The sequence below is a fragment of the Lissotriton vulgaris genome, chromosome 8 (genome assembly GCF_964263255.1).
Source record: "Lissotriton vulgaris chromosome 8, aLisVul1.2, whole genome shotgun sequence".
NCBI classification, from domain to species: domain Eukaryota; kingdom Metazoa; phylum Chordata; class Amphibia; order Caudata; family Salamandridae; genus Lissotriton; species Lissotriton vulgaris.
The window spans coordinates 877,543,179-877,562,553 of NC_141696.1; the positions used below are offsets into that span (position 1 = coordinate 877,543,179).

Sequence of the window (19,375 nt, forward strand, 5' to 3'; positions counted from 1 at the left end):
TCCTGCTCCAGGGAGCAAAGGACTCTGGCAGGCCTTGGGTTTTTGATAGCTAAATGTGATATGGCAAAACAATGGCGTCTGGCAGAACCTCCTTACATGGGGAAATGGCAGAGTGGAATGGATTACTGTGCTGCCACAGAAGAGGCAGTATATAAAGGATGACGTTGTAAGAAAAAACATAAGTAAATCTAGGGATCCATGGATTTCTCGTCATGGTTTGACGAAGCACTGGTTGTGGCCTGTTGGATCTACTGTGCACTCAATCTGTATTGTAAATACCATTAATGATAGCTGTAACTGCTCAGCAGGTCCTTTTGACTGGATTGCACTTGAATTATGTTTTTGTAATGTACTTCTAGCAAAACTAGTGAAAATTGATATAAAAATTAAGGGCACCCTGTGACCCATCTATTGAAATGAAATTGCACAGAAAACCTCCCTCTGAAAATCAGTCAGTCAATTGATGTTTATTGGGTTAACTAAAAGGTTAATACATATACATAAAATATTTCACATAGTTTTCTAAGTTAAAACTCATTCATCAGTATGTAAAACACATAATATTTATTAAAGTGCTTCTGAGTTTAACATCAGCACTGCGGTAACTAGACGGAGCAAAACACTCTGTCTCAGATAATATATTTAGTTATAAGGCAGGTTTACATTTTCTAAAGTACAAAAATCTAAGAACGGGAACTAAGTAATGCTTTCTGATTGAAGCAAAATATTTGGAAAAAATAGCAAGTGCATTGTAGTCTGGGAATCTGAAATCACTTGGTTTCATGCTGTACTCAATATACAAAATAACGTCCAATGTTTCCAGACATGCTTATGTCATTTATCATAGGTGATTACAAGTAGTTTTTCATGGCATTTTACCTTGACAAGTGTCTCTATCAAACCCTATTCTCCCAATTTCCACAAATCCAGGGCTATCAGCAAAATGAGAGGTTTACAGCCTTCAGTACTCGTTAGCTCACTCAAACACGCCCTACTCCCTACTCTTTCCAGCACTGAGGACTACAGGTAAAATAATTGATAAGTATTGGCAGCGAACTTGCCTCCCTGTCAAAGTGACATCAGAAAACAGTAAAAGATGCAATAGGTCAAAATTGATCTACATTACATCATCCACAACACCATCCCCACAATGGCCATTAAGACATGAAGGAGTCAACAATTCCGAAAACTGAGCTAGATAAGAAACAACACCAAGCGTGTATCACAGAATGTTATTCTATGCAAAATATAGGTTGTATAGCATGTATGTCTGTTTAGGCATGGGAACTGTCCTGGTTGCTAGCCATAGGTGCTGCAAGGTAAGAATTGCTGATGGCCGCCTGATGCCGCCTACACTTTCATAAATTATTATGTGTTTTACATACTGATTAATGAGTTTTAACTTAGAAAACTATGTGAAATATTTTATGTATATGTATAAGAAGTGAGCAGGGCATGCCAGCCCAGCAGAGGACGGCCCGGGACCAGGGTTCGATTCCCGGCGCAGCAGGTTTCTGGACCAGGGTCAGCGGACTCGATAATTCTCTCGCCTCGGTGCCCACTCTGATCAGCGATCACACTCGGCAACTCTGGGCATTAGCTTGCCTCATCTTCACTAACGGCCCCACCAGACCGCCGGGGATGCCTGGTCTCACCCTGGAGATACCCATTAAGGGACCATCTCTCAGGGAAGCCAGGAAGGGTTTCGCAGCGGTCGAAGCGCCTTGGGACCCTACGGGTAAGTAGTGCGCTATATAAATGCCAATACAGACATACACTGTTTTGGGACCTAGGCTCAGACCTCCCAATGAAATGAAATGAAACACCAGTATTTGTAAAGCACACAGCTACCTACGAAGGGGTGTCCCTGCACTGGGGGCCCTCGGGAAGATTAAGCAAGCTATTGCCCGGAGTCACATGGTGCTGTGTTTACCTGCCGCCGGCACCGGGGATCAAACCGTGAACCCCTTAGCCCAGAGTCAGGCACCCTGGCCGCTGCTCCACACCTCTTCCAATGCCAGACCACCATGAAGGAAGATATTCACGCTCATCATCAGCATCATGCAACCAGTGACAGCACCGCAAAGCCTGTGAAGATAGCCGCATGCACACCACGTCTCAGCGATACACATAGCACAAAACGCCTCCCCCATCTCTGCATACTAGAAATGATAGGCAGTAAGTCACAAGTTCATCCCCCATACTAAGATTTCCTTGCTGATACTTGCAACCAAAACGTAGCACTGAGGGGTGTGAAGAGATCAGGGGGAATGTGATCAAGAAAAGACAACTACCTACGATGCATCAAACAACAGGCATAAATACGCTTTTATTTCAGGTTATAAAAGTCATTAAAACACTCAGCAAGCAACAGGAGCAAAAGTACACACCAGCCTTAAAAGAAAAACAGTCTCAGGATCAGACAGCCAATTACACTAATAGCCCGAACACACAATCACAAGCTAAGACTCAGAGTCACAAGACGTAATCCACAATAGGAAGACCTTAGTTTTTGGTCCAATACATTATCACGTTTTTAAATTTCAAACAACGGTAAAAGGTCATTACATAAAACATTGTAGTATAAAAAATAGCCCTAAAACCAACTATGTCCTCAAGTTAAAATGGCCATGAACATGTCACTCTAGGCGTTCTTAAAAACTATTCATCCCCCCAAGCGCCTTTAGACCCTCACGGGTGAGTAGTGCGCCTTATAAACCCCTGATCGATTGATTGATTAATTCCTAACTCCATCTCATACCAATTGAAGGATGCGTTTCCAATCGCAATAAGTATTTTTCAACAATAATCCACTGCCTATTTTTTTAGTAGAAAATAAAATGGCACTCACATACCCGCACTTATTTGATGCTTTAGACAGTGTACAAAATGTAAGTTGAGAATGTAATGCATTTGCCAACAATTACCTCTAGTAATGTAAACAATCCTAGCAGGGAATAGGGTTTCCAAAAACAGCGTATAATTGCCCTCGATAAAAATGGCTTCCTTGCTTCCTTTTGAGCAATTTGCACTTCTTTTTCCCAGTACCTGCGAGACAAAACAAGACCAGACTGTAGCTTGATACTGCATGAATAAACACAACAAAAACAGCCAATTGTCATTTTTAACGAATATTAACAAAACATAGCCATTTGTTTTCATTACAGATCATGTAACAACAAATTCTCTCCACACGCAAACAGTCTCTTTCTCAGCGACTTTAGTTATGGTGAAATTAAACTTCTGCAGCGTTTGACAAATATGAGCGCGCTTTGGCAGGCAATCAAAGCCTTTAGCTTACTTTTGCTGGGTCAAGTTGTATGCATATCCGTTAAGGGTATCTAAGGTGAAAAGCTTTGTAGAAAAAATGGCCAGCAAGGGATTTTGTTTTTTAAGATCTTTACAGCACCTTTAGGACTTGTTATTTAATCACAGTACCTAAGCAAGAATTCAATCCGTGGCTGTTAAATTCAATTAGAATAAGCATAGGATGTTACCACACTAACATCATGATAGAGCATGAATGCTCAATAAAACAAGGAACCAGGGTTTATTGTCTGAAAGTTATTATTAGACTTCAAGGCAAAATATCTGTACAAAAACAATGAATGATCATAAAACACAGGGTGCATACATAGATATACAATAAGGATATTCAAGGCCTAGGTTGCTTTTCCTTGGACATATCCAAATTAAAGTCCAGACTGCTGCGTCACAGTGGTTGATTGGTTGTAACCCAAAAGTCAGAAGAAAATCAAAAGATGACTTCGGGAAAAACTAGGCAGAATTGGACTGAACAGGTCGACGTTTCGGTCTTATTATGGTTATTCTTAAGACCATCATCAGGACTACAAAGTGGTATATACAATTGATGACCCTTTTCAGCAATACAGACGGTGTCAGTTATAAGAATCTTAGTGACACCGGTGCTTGTAAATGATTGCACTGGGGTTGGGCACAGAGATGAATCCATCAAAGGAGTACGATCATCGCCCTGATCGTACTCCTTTGATGTTCCGTTGCGGATTAATCCCAACTCATATTCTGTGATAGCTGATCTCCAATCTAAAGTGGACTATCTGCCAGATTCCATCTACCATTGCGCCTAAATTGAGGCAAGTGTAACCACGGCACCTCGGATTCATCTCTGTGCCCAACCCCAGTGCAATCATTTACAAGCACCGGTGTCACTAAGATTCTTATAACTGACACCGTCTGTATTGCTGAAAAGGGTCATCAATTGTATATACCACTTTGTAGTCCTGATGATGGTCTTAAGAATAACCATAATAAGACCGAAACGTCGACCTGTTCAGTCCAATTCTGCCTAGTTTTTCCCGAAGTCATCTTTTGATTTTCTTCTGACTTTTGGGTTACAACCAATCAACCACTGTGACGCAGCAGTCTGGACTTTAATTTGGATATGTCCAAGGAAAAGCAACCTAGGCCTTGAATATCCTTATTGTATATCTATGTATGCACCCTGTGTTTTATGATCATTCATTGTTTTTGTACAGATATTTTGCCTTGAAGTCTAATAATAACTTTCAGACAATAAACCCTGGTTCCTTGTTTTATTGAGCATTCATGCTCTATCATGATGTTAGTGTGGTAACATCCTATGCTTATTCTAATTGAATTTAACAGCCACGGATTGAATTCTTGCTTAGGTACTGTGATTAAATAACAAGTCCTAAAGGTGCTGTAAAGATCTTAAAAAACAAAATCCCTTGCTGGCCATTTTTTCTACAAATCTTGCCCAAGCCCGCAAGGGTATATTGGGTCGCTCACCCGTTTGTACATTAAGGTGAAAAGCGGCAAAAAAAATCAAAATTCACACTTTTAAACTAACATGAATTTTTGCTCCTTATGCAACAAAAACTGGAGAGAGGAATTACAATCAGCTTGACATAAATATAGAACTTTACTTAGAAAATTTGAAAAATAGACAAATGTGCTTAGGCAAGAGAGCATTTTTTCACATTGTTCATTATGGGGTTCCAGAAGACTGTGTGGTTCCTACAGATGGTTTGCAGACTAGGTGCAGGATGCGGCTAAAAGCCTTGTTCTCTGACCAATTCCCACTGCCCTTGTGTGAATCCAAAAAAAATTGTAAATGGATACTTGTATAGCGCACTACTCACCTGCAAGGGTCTCAAGGCGCTTGTACGAATACAGCTGTGGAACCCATCCTGGCTTTCCCTGTGAAGCATCTACTCCTGGGCTCCCCCAAGGTTGAGGCCAGGCATCCTTAGCGTTGTGGGGGCCGTTGTGGAGATTAAGCAAGCTATTGCCCAGAGTTGCAGAGTGGGACTCCATGATTGGAATAGGCACCAAGGTGAGAATTATCAGGTCCGTGGAATTTTGAGCCTAAGACCTGCCGAGGCGGGGAATTGAACCCTGGTCCCTGGACCTCTGCATCAGGGTCTACCGCTCTAATCATTGAGCCACACTTCTCCAAAAAGAATTGCAGAACACTACATTTCGGTTGTGTAAAGGGAAAATGGAACATCCTCAGAACAGAAGGAGGTGGTGAAATAAAATAAGGGCTGATCTGGCACTCATGTTGATAAAAAAAGTTTTTGTTTTATCTCATAGGATCCTTAAACTCAAATGGGGTCCTGCAGAGGCAATGGATGCCCACAGTTTCAGACATCAAGGCAGCAACTATTTTGAATTTTCAGAACACTTTGAGAGTCGCATATTTATAAAAATATTGGAAGCCCACGATGTTGAAATGAGAATGGAAGCAGGAAAACTATATTCAGAGCTTGCTTCCTACAGTGAAAGGCCATGCATAGCTGGTTCATGGCACAAAACACCTGTGTGGCCAGAGACCATGCCCTTCGCCCATAGCTACTTCTGCACAGCTATCGGCCATGAGATATGGGCACTGAGGGTACAGAGGATAAGTGCAAGGTATGGCTAAAGCAGTTGTTTTGACAGGGAAGGGATGTAAAGACCTAAGACTACCCAGGTATGCTAGTCTGGCTCTTGCCACAGCGCCTAACCAACTAACAATACCTGTAAATTATGCTACTACTTAAAGGCCCCACAGGGAAAGGCTTCCGGCAAAGTCCAGTGTACAAGTCCATTACCCGCATGTCCTAATATAGCAAATTACTTCTGTAGTCATTCTCTTTAAACTATGGGCCGCTTCTCTGACTTGGATGCAACTTATTGAGCAAGGCTGAAAGATGTGGCTGGCGTCTTCTGTTCACCGTGTTAGCATCGCTTGGATTGGCAAAGATATTGTCTTTGCCTATCTTACATAAGCTTTTGTAAACAAACGAAAGCCATGGAATCTCCATCACCCTTTCGCATTTTAGGCAGTCAGATATTATATCTTGGGTTAAAGTGGCTGAATTATTTCTCCATATCGAATGCCAAAATAGCACTGGTCGGGCACAAATAAAGTCCGAACCAAAGGATAAGTTTAGTTACCTGTGCGTTATATAAGTAGATGAAGAAATTGGTATGCTTAACAGCTTCCTGCAGAACTGGTATTCTTCCTGCTGGATGCGACAGTTGTCTCCAATGCCCCATACTTCTGCCCCATAGGTGGCTACTGGCACACATTGTAGTTTAAACATTTTAACAATTGCTTTAATGGCACCTGAACTTTTGGGTCTGGGGATGCTTAAAATAGAATTAGTGACCTTTGAGAATTTGTTCGTGGCCTGGGCCAAATGCCCAGTCCACGAACCATTCGCAGCAAAGGGCACTCCCAGATATGGGAAAACATAAGTAGCAGTAAGTCTTTCATCCCCTACCTGTATCGATGTCAGTTGACTTTTCCCTGGGCCACATGACATTATAAAAGATTTTTTACAATTTACACGTACATCTAGATCATCCATAAATTCCTTAAAATGTTTTACTAAAATGCGCATTGAATTAGGTGTGCGGCCTATTAGGACCGCATCGTCTGCGTATAGGAGGGCAGGTAACGATTTACCATTTATTATGGGTACATCCGGGGTAGATTTTTCAAGGCAGTGGCTAAGACCGTTGATATAGATAATAAAAAGCAGAGGTGCTAAAACGCACCCCTGCCTAACTCCCCTTCCTATCTTGATTGACTCAGATAATTCCCCTCCCATTCCTATCCTCACTCGTGATTTTAAATCTGTGTGTAAAAAAGCTAAAAAATAAACCAAGGTGTCATCTAATCCGTAACCCAATAAAATAGACCAAAGCTTGGACCTGTTAACAAAATCAAAAGCAGATGACAGGTCCATAAAAGCTAAATAAACAGGGGCAGAGCGAGCAATGTTATATTTATCAATAATTAATTTAAGATTCAAGCATTGTTCGACAGTACCGACCTTGCTTCTGAATCCCATTTGTCATTGTGACAGGATGCCGCTTTCCTCTGTCCATTCAATGATCCTATTATAAATAACGCGGCCCAAAATCTTTAGGGTATTATCTAGGAGCGAGATTGGTCTGTAATTTACGGGGTCAGACCTGTCTCCCTTCTTGTATATCAGAACAATTATACTAGTTCCCCAAGTTTCGGGCATCGTAGATTGAGGTAGACTATTAAAAACATTTACAAGTATTGGGGCCCAAATATCAGGTTTCCATTTAATAAGGTCTATGGGCAACCCATCAGGTCCGGGTGCCTTGTTGCCAAGACTCTGGGCAATTGCTTCTTCCACTTCCCCCAGGGACTTGTCATTTACAAGACCAATAGCTCCAACTTTCCTACTGCGAGACCTATTGCATTGCAAATGCTTGTTATGCTTTTCCTTCAGAAGTCTTTTCATAGTCAAAACTCCAAGGGCCTTATTTATGAAGGACTTGCGCCGCCGGTGCGTCACTTTTTCCCATGTTAAAAGTGACGCACCGGCGGCGCAAGTCCTTCATAAATAAGGCCCCAGGAGTTCAGACATCTATGTCCCTGCTTAACATCCAGCAACTGGTCTGCAGGTTACTGTCTCACAATTATCTTTTTTCTCTCCCGGAGGATGACTGAAAAATTCTCAAACAATGGAGTAATTGCATGTGTTTTTATTTTCACAGTCTCTCCTGTGCAAATGGCTTCTTTGTCTTCTTGAGGATGAAAAGCAGATGATGGTCTCTGAAAGTCCATGCCATCTGTGTCAGATATGGAGTTATACAGCGATGACTGGGATTGGTATGTGAAAATATGCATCCGGAAAGTTAAGAGATACCAACAGGTTTTCGGCATCCAACGCTAAATTGGCTTGTGTTAGAGCCTTAGAATATCATCCTTTCGGAGGATCAAGAAGTACTGAGAGCAGCATCCCTGTCCTTCCTACTCTGGCACCAACTTCACTGCTGTCTTTGCAGCTGGGCTACCTGGTGCATGATGCCAACGTGTTCTTTTGATTGAAGAGACTGTCATGGAGGCATTCCGAAGACATGCTGTTGGATGGGTATGGTTTACCCATTTCCTACTATTTGTGAGACACGTGTGTCTGAAGTAACGGCTGTTGAAATGAGGATACCCGTACGCCCACTGGATGCACATGTTCCTTCATGGCCAAACTAATTTGGCTTCCCTGGTGGTGCTGGTGAGGATAAAAATGAGGAGGACTAAAATTGTATTGCACAGCCTTTTACTCTACCCCTGCATTGGTACATGAGGCGACTGTGCTGCTGTTGCTTGGATGGACAAAAATATTGACATTTGTAGCGATAGACCCTAGAAAAAGGTTTTGACTTATGAAAAAGGCCCACTCGTGTAGACCTGAGGACCTAGCTGTAGCTCGTTCACCCTTAAATCTTTCTAATGTTGTGTCAGCTTTTTGCCCATATCATTTCTTACTGTCAAAAGGACCCACTAAGGTGTTATTGGTTTTGATATTTATTGGTTTGTATAGCGCTGAATCACCCATGAGGGTATCTCGGTGCTGGGGACGGAGGAACATCAGAACAGGAGGGAAGAAATTTAGAAGAGGTGAGTTTTTAACATCTTTCTAAATTGAATCAGATTGTTTCCTGAGCATAACTGAGGCGGCAGGCTATTCCAGAATCGGGGGCAAGATAAGAAAATGCTTTGCCACCACTGCAAGAAAGACCTGGAGAACAGACGCTAGTTTTAAAAGCCATGCAATAGTTCTGTTCATCAATGGTGTAGTGACAGGGTGTGACCAGGTTTCCTTCAATGTCTCTATGAGAGCTTCATTAAAGGTAAGCAGGGTTCATGGGTTAGAGTTGAGGTTTGAAGAATATTTGTCAAAAAGTTAGAACGGGGGGCATATTATCAAGGGGGTTTATCTCTGCTTTTTTGGCTTTAAAAGCCAAGAAAGCGGAGATAAAATTATCTCCCTATTACCTAGCTGTCGCTAACACCAGTTAGCGACAGCTAGTAGTAGATAGCGACCATCTTGGGCCCCACTTTGCATGTCAGTGATATTTATCACTAATGATATGCAAAGTGGGCGTGCCAAGATGTTAGCGACTGAAAACAGTTGCTAACATCGCTATCTCCTATTACCAACTTTTGGAGCTATTCGCGCTAAGCGCGAATATCTCCAAAAGCTAACACCTGCCCTGAGCAGTTCTTAGCCATCTTATCCAATGGGAGGTGGATAACATGGCTAAGAGCATTAGCTCGGTAATGTATGAATATCGCTGACTTTTCAGCGATATTCATGCATTGCGGCGATTTTTATCGCATTTGCGATAAACCTTGGTAACATGTAACTTATGAAAAAGGCCCACTCGTGTAGACCTGAGGACCTAGCTGTAGCTCGTTCACCCTTAAGGGTGAACGAGGGACCAAGGGATGTATGATGTTACATCATACATCCCTTGGTAATACCAAGGTTTATTTGCGGTAAAAATCGCCGCAGCTCTGCGGTAAATTTTTGTCTCTAACCAAGCAATAGCGATAATTATCGCTATTGCTTGGTAATATGCCCCAAGGTTCTACAGAGGGAAGGGGAAGTGCCAGAGTTTCTGCCGCTTTTTCTTTTTTTTAAATAGATGAAAAGAAGCTACTTCCGCAGGAGCTGGACCTGATATTGTCTCTATATCTATTTCAAGAGAAGTGTCAAGACCACTTGCTTCCTGAAGAGCGGTTTCTATGTAACCGTCTTCAGTTTTTGTGCGAGCCTGTGCTTCATCCGAGTCTGAACCAAAGAGTTCATTAATGAGATCCCAATAAACACTGTGGGGGTCCTTTCTCTATTGTTTTTCCTCTGTGAGGATTTGCATTTCCTTTCTCAACCTGTCTCTTTTGACTGGTGTAGAGGTGGTGGTATAGCATAATTTGGGGCATTGACAGCATCGGTGCAGAGGTCACAAACGGCAGCAGCCCTGGCACTGGTCTTGGCACCAGGGTCGGCACTGGAACAGTAGCACTCAAATGTCCCTGAATAATGATAAGATAAGACACATGGGAGTACTTAGGGGGTGAAACAATCTGAATGATGGGTCCCATATACGGTGCATGGGTACTCAAGCTCACGTTGCTCAAATGGGGGGAACGGTGACTATGTAATATCATCCATATATAACATGCAGAGGTATCAAGAAGGTATAACTATGCACCAAGTTAACAAAGAAATGAGCTAGGAAAAATAATATTGACGAAAGGTTGCTTGGTATAGAGGGATTGACTCAGTTAAAAACACCCTGAGCAACTCAAGGCCACAAGAGATAGTGGGTAGTAATCAGAACCACATATCTAAGACCTGGCTAGTAGCATACAACACTCTGCCTAAAACAGATTATGTAACTGGAGACAACACACAAATTAACATGGTGACATTTTGCTCCTTTGCTAATTTACATAATGAACCCATGAATCCTCCAGTTATGATCAGATGCAGTTTTCCCGATTGTATGACAAAATATCGAAAGACAGAAAATCGGCCTACAAAAATACCGGCACAGAAATATCGACGTCAAAAATATTGAAGTCCTATTTACATAAAATGTAAGTACAAAAATATCGGAAAAAAATATTGTTGTAAAAAATATCGATGTTAAAAATATCGTTTTAAAAAATATTTTATTATTAATTTAAAAATAAGTAAAAAATGTATATAATTTACAAAATTATAGATAAAAACATTGAAACATATTTAAAAAATAATAACTAATACATATGATTTTAAAATTAATGAAACATCTACATATAAATTAATTGAAGAATTGAATGAGTGGAGACATGAGGGCCTACTAACTAAGGATGAAGCGAAATTTTTACAGAAGGATTTCCCAATCTTACCAAACATTTACTTCATCCCAAAGGTCCACAAAGGCATTATAGACCTATAGTTTCCGCGATTAACAGCCTCTTTGAGAACACATCAAAATGTATTGATTTCTTTTTGCAGGATTTTGTCACCACATTACCCTCATACATACGTGACTCTACCGAATTCCTGCGAGCACTTGAAAATTGCAACTGGTCGGCTGACCTTTTGCTCATGACCATGGACATATCTACACTATATACAAGCATCTCCCACACTGACGGATTAAGAGCAGTGAAATTTTATTTGGACAAAAGACCAATGGAATTATACAGACATAATGCCATGCTCATGACCATGATTGAACGTTGCCTGTACAATAATGTATTCCTCTTTGACAATCAGGTATACAAGCAACTCAGGGGGGTGGCTATGGGGGCATGCTTCTCTCCCAGCTACGCGGGGCTCCACGTTGGCTGGTGGGAGGAGCATGTCCTCAAGGTGCAACACTCTGATGCATGGTCGAGGAACATAGTCATGTATATGAGATATATAGATGATGTATTCGTGATCTGGAGGGGAAGTAGAGAAGAAGCTCAAAATTTCGTACAGGCGATCAATGTCAATGACTGTAACCTTGTGTTTACATCAGATATAAATGCCACGAGGATTAGTTTCCTCGATGTGAGGGTGGAAATCATAGACAATAAGATAACAACTAGCCTATTCAGAAAAGAAACTGCAGGTAATTCCATCTTACATGCTGAAAGCTTCCACCCCAAACACACCATTAGGGCCATTCCCTATGGGGAGTTCCTCAGGATACATCGAGCCTGCAGTACGGCAGAGCTCAGGGACAAACACCAATCTGAGGCTAAACAAAGATTAGAAGCAAGAGGCTACAGCAAGAACATGTTGGATTCAGCCATGACTAGAGCCAACAGCCACAACAGACTAGACCTGCTTAATACTTCTCCCCAAGACAAATCACAAATAGACACACAAAAGATGGAAGAAATCAACACCGGTGTCAGGTTAATAATATTATACAGCCGCCAGGCACGCCAAATTTCCAACCTAATCAGGAAACAATGGCCAGTTGTCCTCACAGATCCAGTGTTAAAGGAAATCTTACCCCCCAAACCAACTGTTACTTATAGGCGTGCTTTTAGCATGCGAAATGAGTTGGTTTCCAGCAGTCCTGAGATGCCAAAAAATGATGATTGGCTTTCGCCACGCAAGGGCTTTCACAAGTGCATATCCTGCCGCGCTTGTAATTTTGGCATTAATGCAAGATCATATGTCACCCCCTTTGATCCGAAACCCATTAACATCAGGGCACACTTTACATGCAGAACTGAGCTTGCAGTATATGTTCTCACTTGCACGTGCGGTTTACGGTACGTTGGGAGCACAAAATTACCTGCGCACCAACGTATCTTGCAACACTTAAGGGCAATAACAAATAATGATCAAAGTTACCCTGTTGCTCGTCATTTCCACTCACACCACAACAGAAATTTATCACATTTAAAGTACTATGTGATTGATGCAGTGAGAACCTCTAAGAGAGGGGGAGACTATGAGAAACAGCTCAGGCGTTTGGAATCTAAATATATTGTTCGGCTGAACAGTAAGACCCCGGGGGGGCTTAACATGGGTGAAGAACTCAGTAACTTCCTGTAATCCCCATATCAGTTATTCACGACCTCTTCACTTCTCACCTCATGATTAGACCTTACCACAGACATATAACATTTTGTCATTATCCATTAGGTATATTTGACTTTTATGCAAAATTGAGGCAGTAGTCAAGTACCATTTTGTCGCTTATTGTTTAGAGCAAGGCAAGAATTCTATTTAATTTCATATGTAATATTAGCACTGGTACACGTTTAATTAAATTAAGTTAAGTTTCATTTGGCACCATCATGGTTTATACCCATTCACATTCCTTCCCCACCGTTATTTTATGTTTACAATTTGTTATCTAATGGACTTTCAATTAACCATGGCAAGTTGTGCGCTAGTTCCCCAGGCACAAAATTGCATCTTCGTTCTATAAAACTTACAGAGGCACGTGTTAAACAACATAGACTACATGAGATTAGCTATGGGTATGAGATATTTTTGCAAAACTTTTATAGAATACATAGTTGGCCTAGTAGTGCATTAAAACGCCAAAAGAGATTTTTTTTGATTATATATGGTCAAAGCAATATTTACCATCAATGCGATAGCATTTTAATTGCGTATTTGCACAGTTGTAAAGTTTACATGGCACTTTGCACCTTTATAAGAATGCGTATTTATACATACAATTAATGTCTGTTTAGGCATCACGTATTTGCACATGGCATTTTACAAACTTGCATATTTGCACATTAATTTGCGTATTTGCACATGTGTCTAATGTTTACATCAATATTGATTGAGTATGATACTATTTGCACTGACGTGATTATAATTGGTATTGGTTTTGTGCACACAAGAGTGAACAACATATGTTTCACCACTTATAAATGGCCGCTATGGTAGTTACCTATCATTAGGTTTTAAGTCATTAGTCCTCTGCCTATGTTAATTATTGTGTGGGAACTGGCGCGCTTTTCGAACATTTGTGTTTATTATTTAATGGCTACCATGTCCACGATCTCGCTGACAGTGAGCAAGGGCGTGCGCCCGAAACGCGTCTGTTTGATGATTCCTGCACCCTGCACCTTAATGACAAAATAAAAGAAGTTATTTGTCAAGCCTGACTCCGGACGATTATTGTTGTTTGTGCGCTGGGGAAAGAGGCAGAGGCGCTGCTGTATTACCAGTTGGAGAGTAATATAAATGAATATATATACTTACTCAACATATTGCAACAGTAGGGAAACCCTTGATTAGAGTAGGGGTAAAAAATACTATTCCCATTCCAGTGAGTGCAACAGAAGGGAAAGCGCTGGATTGCGTAGGGGTAAAAATTACTATTCCCACTCCAGTGAGTGCAACAGTAGGGAAAGCGTTGGATAGCGTGGGGGTAAAAATTACTATTCCCTCTCCAGATAGTGCAACAGTAGGGAAAGCGCTGGATAGCGTAGGGGTAAAAATTACTATTCCCACTCCAGTGAGTGCAACAGTAGGGTAAGCATTGGATAGCGTAGGGGTAAAAATGGCTATTCCCACTCCAGAAAGTGCAACAGTAGGGAAAGCGCTGGATAGCGTAGGGGTAAAAATTACTATTCCCACTCCACTAAGTGCAACAGTAGGGAAAGCGCTGGATAGCGTAGGGGTAAAAATTACTATTCCCACTCCAGTGAGTGCAACAGTAGGGTAAGCATTGGATAGCGTAGGGGTAAAAATGGCTATTCCCACTCCAGAAAGTGCAACAGTAGGGAAAGCGCTGGATAGCGTAGGGGTAAAAATTACTATTCCCACTCCACTAAGTGCAACAGTAGGGAAAGCGCTGGATAGTGTAGGGGTAACAATTACTATTCCCACTCCAGAGAGTGTAACAGTAGGGGAAGCGCTGGATAGCAAAAGGATTAAATTAACATACTTCTCAATTACATATTTTTTTATTAAAAAAGTAACATATTCATAATTAATTTTCAAAACATTTATTAATATATACCAATAAATTAAAATTAATATTTACTCAACTAACATTAAATTGCATCCCACACTATTCCCCCTTTAACATACAACACACTTCACATACAAAAAAACACAATTAATGTAACTATCAATTAATCAATCACAATTAATAATAAATTAATATAAATATACATTAATTAACAAATAATAATTACCAATTAATTAATCACATATTAATAATTAATTATCAATACATTAATTAACACTACCAATAAATATTAATTATTGGTACATTAATTCTAATTATTATAAACTAATTAATAAAAATAATTACCAATTAATAAGTAATTAACAATTAAGTAATCATAAATACCAATAAATAAAAACAATCTCATTAATTATTAAAAAACACATAATTAATTTAATTATCAATTAAGCAATAATTAATTGGTGATTAATTTTAATTAACAATAAATTAATTAACAATAACAATAAATAATAGGTATTAATAAATTAATCCTAATTAATATAATTAACTAATTAATAATCAGTAATTATAAATTAATAATTAACAAATAATTAATCATCTATACCAATTAATAGAAACATATTAATTAATTATTATAATTAAATTACTTCCCACCCTATTCCCCTATAAACCCACAACCCGCTCTGATACTAAACGCAAATTGTACTTTTACAAAATTACTAATTTCTAAACATTTATTAAAAAAATTATAAAAATACATTAAATTTTTTTTTAACATACATATGAAATACATACTAAAATACATAACACTCAAAATAAATCGATATTATTAACAACGATATTTTTGCTTACGATATTACTTACTTCGATATTTAAAAAATCGATAGTACTTACCTTGGAGTCAATATTCTGGTCAACGATATTCTTGACTTCGATATTCTGTCCCTACGATATTAAAAACTCGATAATAATGTAGTTCGATATTTTAAATTCAATATTTTGACTGCCCACCATTTTCCCATGGTGTTTCACTATTCAAGCCCCGTACATGAGTATCCAATGTAAAAATCCAATAGACTTCTCTGCACTTCCTTATCTTTAACGGATCTATTCCTTCTTTCACTCCAATCCTCTCTAGGATCGGCCATCTGATTTCTCCTGACTTAAGGCCTTCTCTACATTATGTTTATCCAAAGAGGCATCGATCTTCCTTGTTTTAATTGAGGGTCTGTGTTCTATCGGATAAATGGTGAGACTATGTCCTGTCTCCTACATATGCCTCGCCACACCGGCATATCAATAGATAGACAACATTACAGGTTTTACAGTTGGTGAAAGCTCTTAGTTGCACTGTATGTCCATTCAATGTATAGACATCTGTCTCAATCACACTTTCACATGCTATGCACTAAGTGCATTTAAAGTTCCACTGCACCTGATTTTTTTCATCAATTGTTTTCTGAATTAATGTAGTAGAGCTCTGGGGAGACATGATCTAACAATGTTATCCTTCAGATTTTTGTGTCGCCTTTGTGCAAACATAAGCTTGGAAATCCGAGTACTCCTTTCTGTATAACTGTTCAGTATGTGCCAATTAGAGTTAATAATTCGAAGCACTTTCTCAAGAGTACAGAGTGTCTGGTAACACATACGAGAAACACATATCAGTTTCTCATCATTTTGTTGTGGTTGATTGGGTAAGAAATATTCCCTTTTGTAAAATCGGGCCCTTTTATAGGACTCACTGACCAGTCTTCTTTGGAATTCTTATGCCATGAACTCCCTTTCGTCATAAAGGCTCTCTCATCGAAGTCACATAATTGGTACAGCTGTTTCTTAATCTAAGGAACTGTCCAAACGGAATACTTTGTTTTTGATTACTGGGATGAAAGCTAGTGACGTGGAGGAGGGTGTTATGAGCCGTAGGTTTCACATAGAGATCTACTTCTATGTGTATCAGTATATACAGAAATTCAGCTTGTTGTTTACTACTATTCACTGTGAATTTCAGGTTGATGTCACATAAGTGTAGCCACTCAATTAATTCCTACAGTTTCTCTTGTGTTCTAGCTCAAATAAAGAAACCGTTGTCAATGTAGAATGACCACTTACTCACTGATTTAAGGAAGGGATCTTTCTCATTATGAATATATTTCTCTTCAAAACTACTCAAAGTTATTCCCTATGCCGACACACCCTGCCACACACCAATATAGCCACTGACACACCCAGGCACACTCTGATATAGTGTGTGACACACCCAGGTACACATTGCTAGACGTGGACATACCCAGACACACAATGATACAACTATTGACACACCCAGCAACACTCTGATAGAGACTGACACACACATACACAAACTCATTCTGCGAATACCACATCCACTCACACATTGATAGAGCCACTTACACACCCAGGCAAACACCGACACAAACGCTGACACACCCAGCTACACACCAATACATCTACTGACACACCCATTCAAACACTAATACGCTCACTTACAAACCAACCAAAACACTGATACAGAATCTTAAACACCCGTACACACACTGATAAAGGCACTGACACACCCAGCCACACACTGATACAGAGTCTGACACACCCCTACACACATTTTTGTACACTCACATGCAGGCACACACTGATACAACTAGTGACACACCCAGCCACACTCCGGTACAGAGACTGACACATTTATGCACAGACCATTGCAGTCACTGACACAACCAGGAACTCACAGATACAGCCACTGACACACCCAAGTTCACACTTAGCCAGCCTCTAATAAACCCAGGGTCACACCAATACAGCAACTGACACACCCAAGCACACACTTATACAGCTACTGACACTCCCAGCCACACTCAGATACAGAAAATGATACACCCAGGCACACACTCAGACAGCTATGACACACTCAGTCACATATCAATATAGCCACTTAGACATTAGCCAAACACTCATACAGTCTCTCAAACATCCATACACATACCGATACAATCACTGCCACATCCTGCCACACCCTAATAAAGACACAAACACACCCATCCACACATTGGTACAGACAGTGACATGTCCATTCACACACCAACACAGCAACTGACACACCTATGCACACGCAGATACAGTCACTGATTTACTTAGACACACACTCAAAAACCCAATAACACACACTGAGACACCCCTACACACGTTGTACACTCACATGCAGGCACCAACTAATACAGCTAGTGACACACCCTGGTACAGAGAATGGTACATTCATGCACAGACCATTGCAGTCACTGACACACCCAGGCACTCACGGATACAGCTACTTGCACACCCAAGTTCACACTGATACAGCCCCTGATAAACCCAGGGTCACACCATACAGCAACTGACACTCCCAGGCACACACTGATACGGCTACTGACAAACCAAGCCACACTCAGATACAGAAACTGACACACCCAGGCACAAACTCATACAGCCAATGACACACCCAGTCATATATCAATATAGCCACTTTGACATTAGCCAAACACTGATACAGCCTCTCAATCACCCATACATTTACTGATACAATCACTGGAACAGCCTGCCACTCACTAATACAGACACAAAGACACCCATCCACACATTGGTACAGACAGTGACATGCCCATTCACACACCAACACAGCAACCGACACACCTATGCACACACAGATACAGTTGCTGACTTACTTAGACACACACTCAAAAACCCAATAACCTACCTGCTAACACATCTATATAGCCACTTACACATACACGCCCACACTGATACAGCTACTGATTCATCCAGCCACACTCAAATACAGAGACTGATACATTAATGCACACACTGATACAATCACTGACACACTCTGATACACACCAACACAGCCCCTGTCACACCCAGTCTCACACTGATACAGTCACTGACACAATATAAACACAGAGTTAGCTCTTCATTTGACCAGATGGTGGTTCTAAAAATCAAAGTTTTTTTGTTGAAGGTGTTTTTAACAGTTCTTTTTGTTTTATTTTAAACAAAAAGTAAATAGGCTGCTAAAGCATAGGGTAAAAAAAAGCAAAGAATAAATTGCCTTCAGTGTTCAAAACATATTAACTGGCAACTGGAAGCAAAAATAAAAATTAACATCAGTGCTTCTTCACTGTATCCAAGAATGCACCCACAGTGGAAATGTTTACAGTGTCAAGCATGTGGCATTTCGCACAGTGAGTAACCATCTCACTTAATTCTTCACAGGCAGCTAGTATAATATTGACTGCATCTGATGATGGTTCTCCTAAAGGTGCCCATATATGTGGACTGTTCTGCTGCACCTGCTTTCTCCCGAGTCATCCAATAGTAGACCCTTTCATGAACTGTTTTTAAGTGTTTCCACATGGATCTCGTCCAATATGAATACTTCTTAGCAGTGCCCCTGGATAACTGCTTGCTACAAATACAGCACTGCAAACATTTAGCAGTAATCTTTTTCTCTGAAGGGACTGTAAAATGGTTCCAGACATCAGGTTATTTTTTGGAAGGTTGTGTATCCTACTCCTCATCCTCAACAGGTTCTGGATGTACATCCTGGTCAGAAGATGAAGCTTTAGCCATTCTAACAAAC

General features: G+C 40.3%; 1 protein-coding gene across 2 annotated transcripts in view; it reads right to left on the minus strand.

Moving 5' to 3' along the window:
* The window catches only part of ABCC4 (ATP binding cassette subfamily C member 4 (PEL blood group)), a 1,668,368-nt gene that overhangs the window by 1,429,171 nt on the left and 219,822 nt on the right, over nucleotides 1-19,375 (minus strand). For both annotated transcript variants that reach the window (XM_086934802.1, XM_086934803.1), the window contains exon 3: nucleotides 2,928-3,048. In XM_086934802.1, coding sequence (XP_086790928.1) covers nucleotides 2,928-3,048 — 121 coding nt within the window. The remainder of the gene's footprint in view (nucleotides 1-2,927; nucleotides 3,049-19,375) is intronic.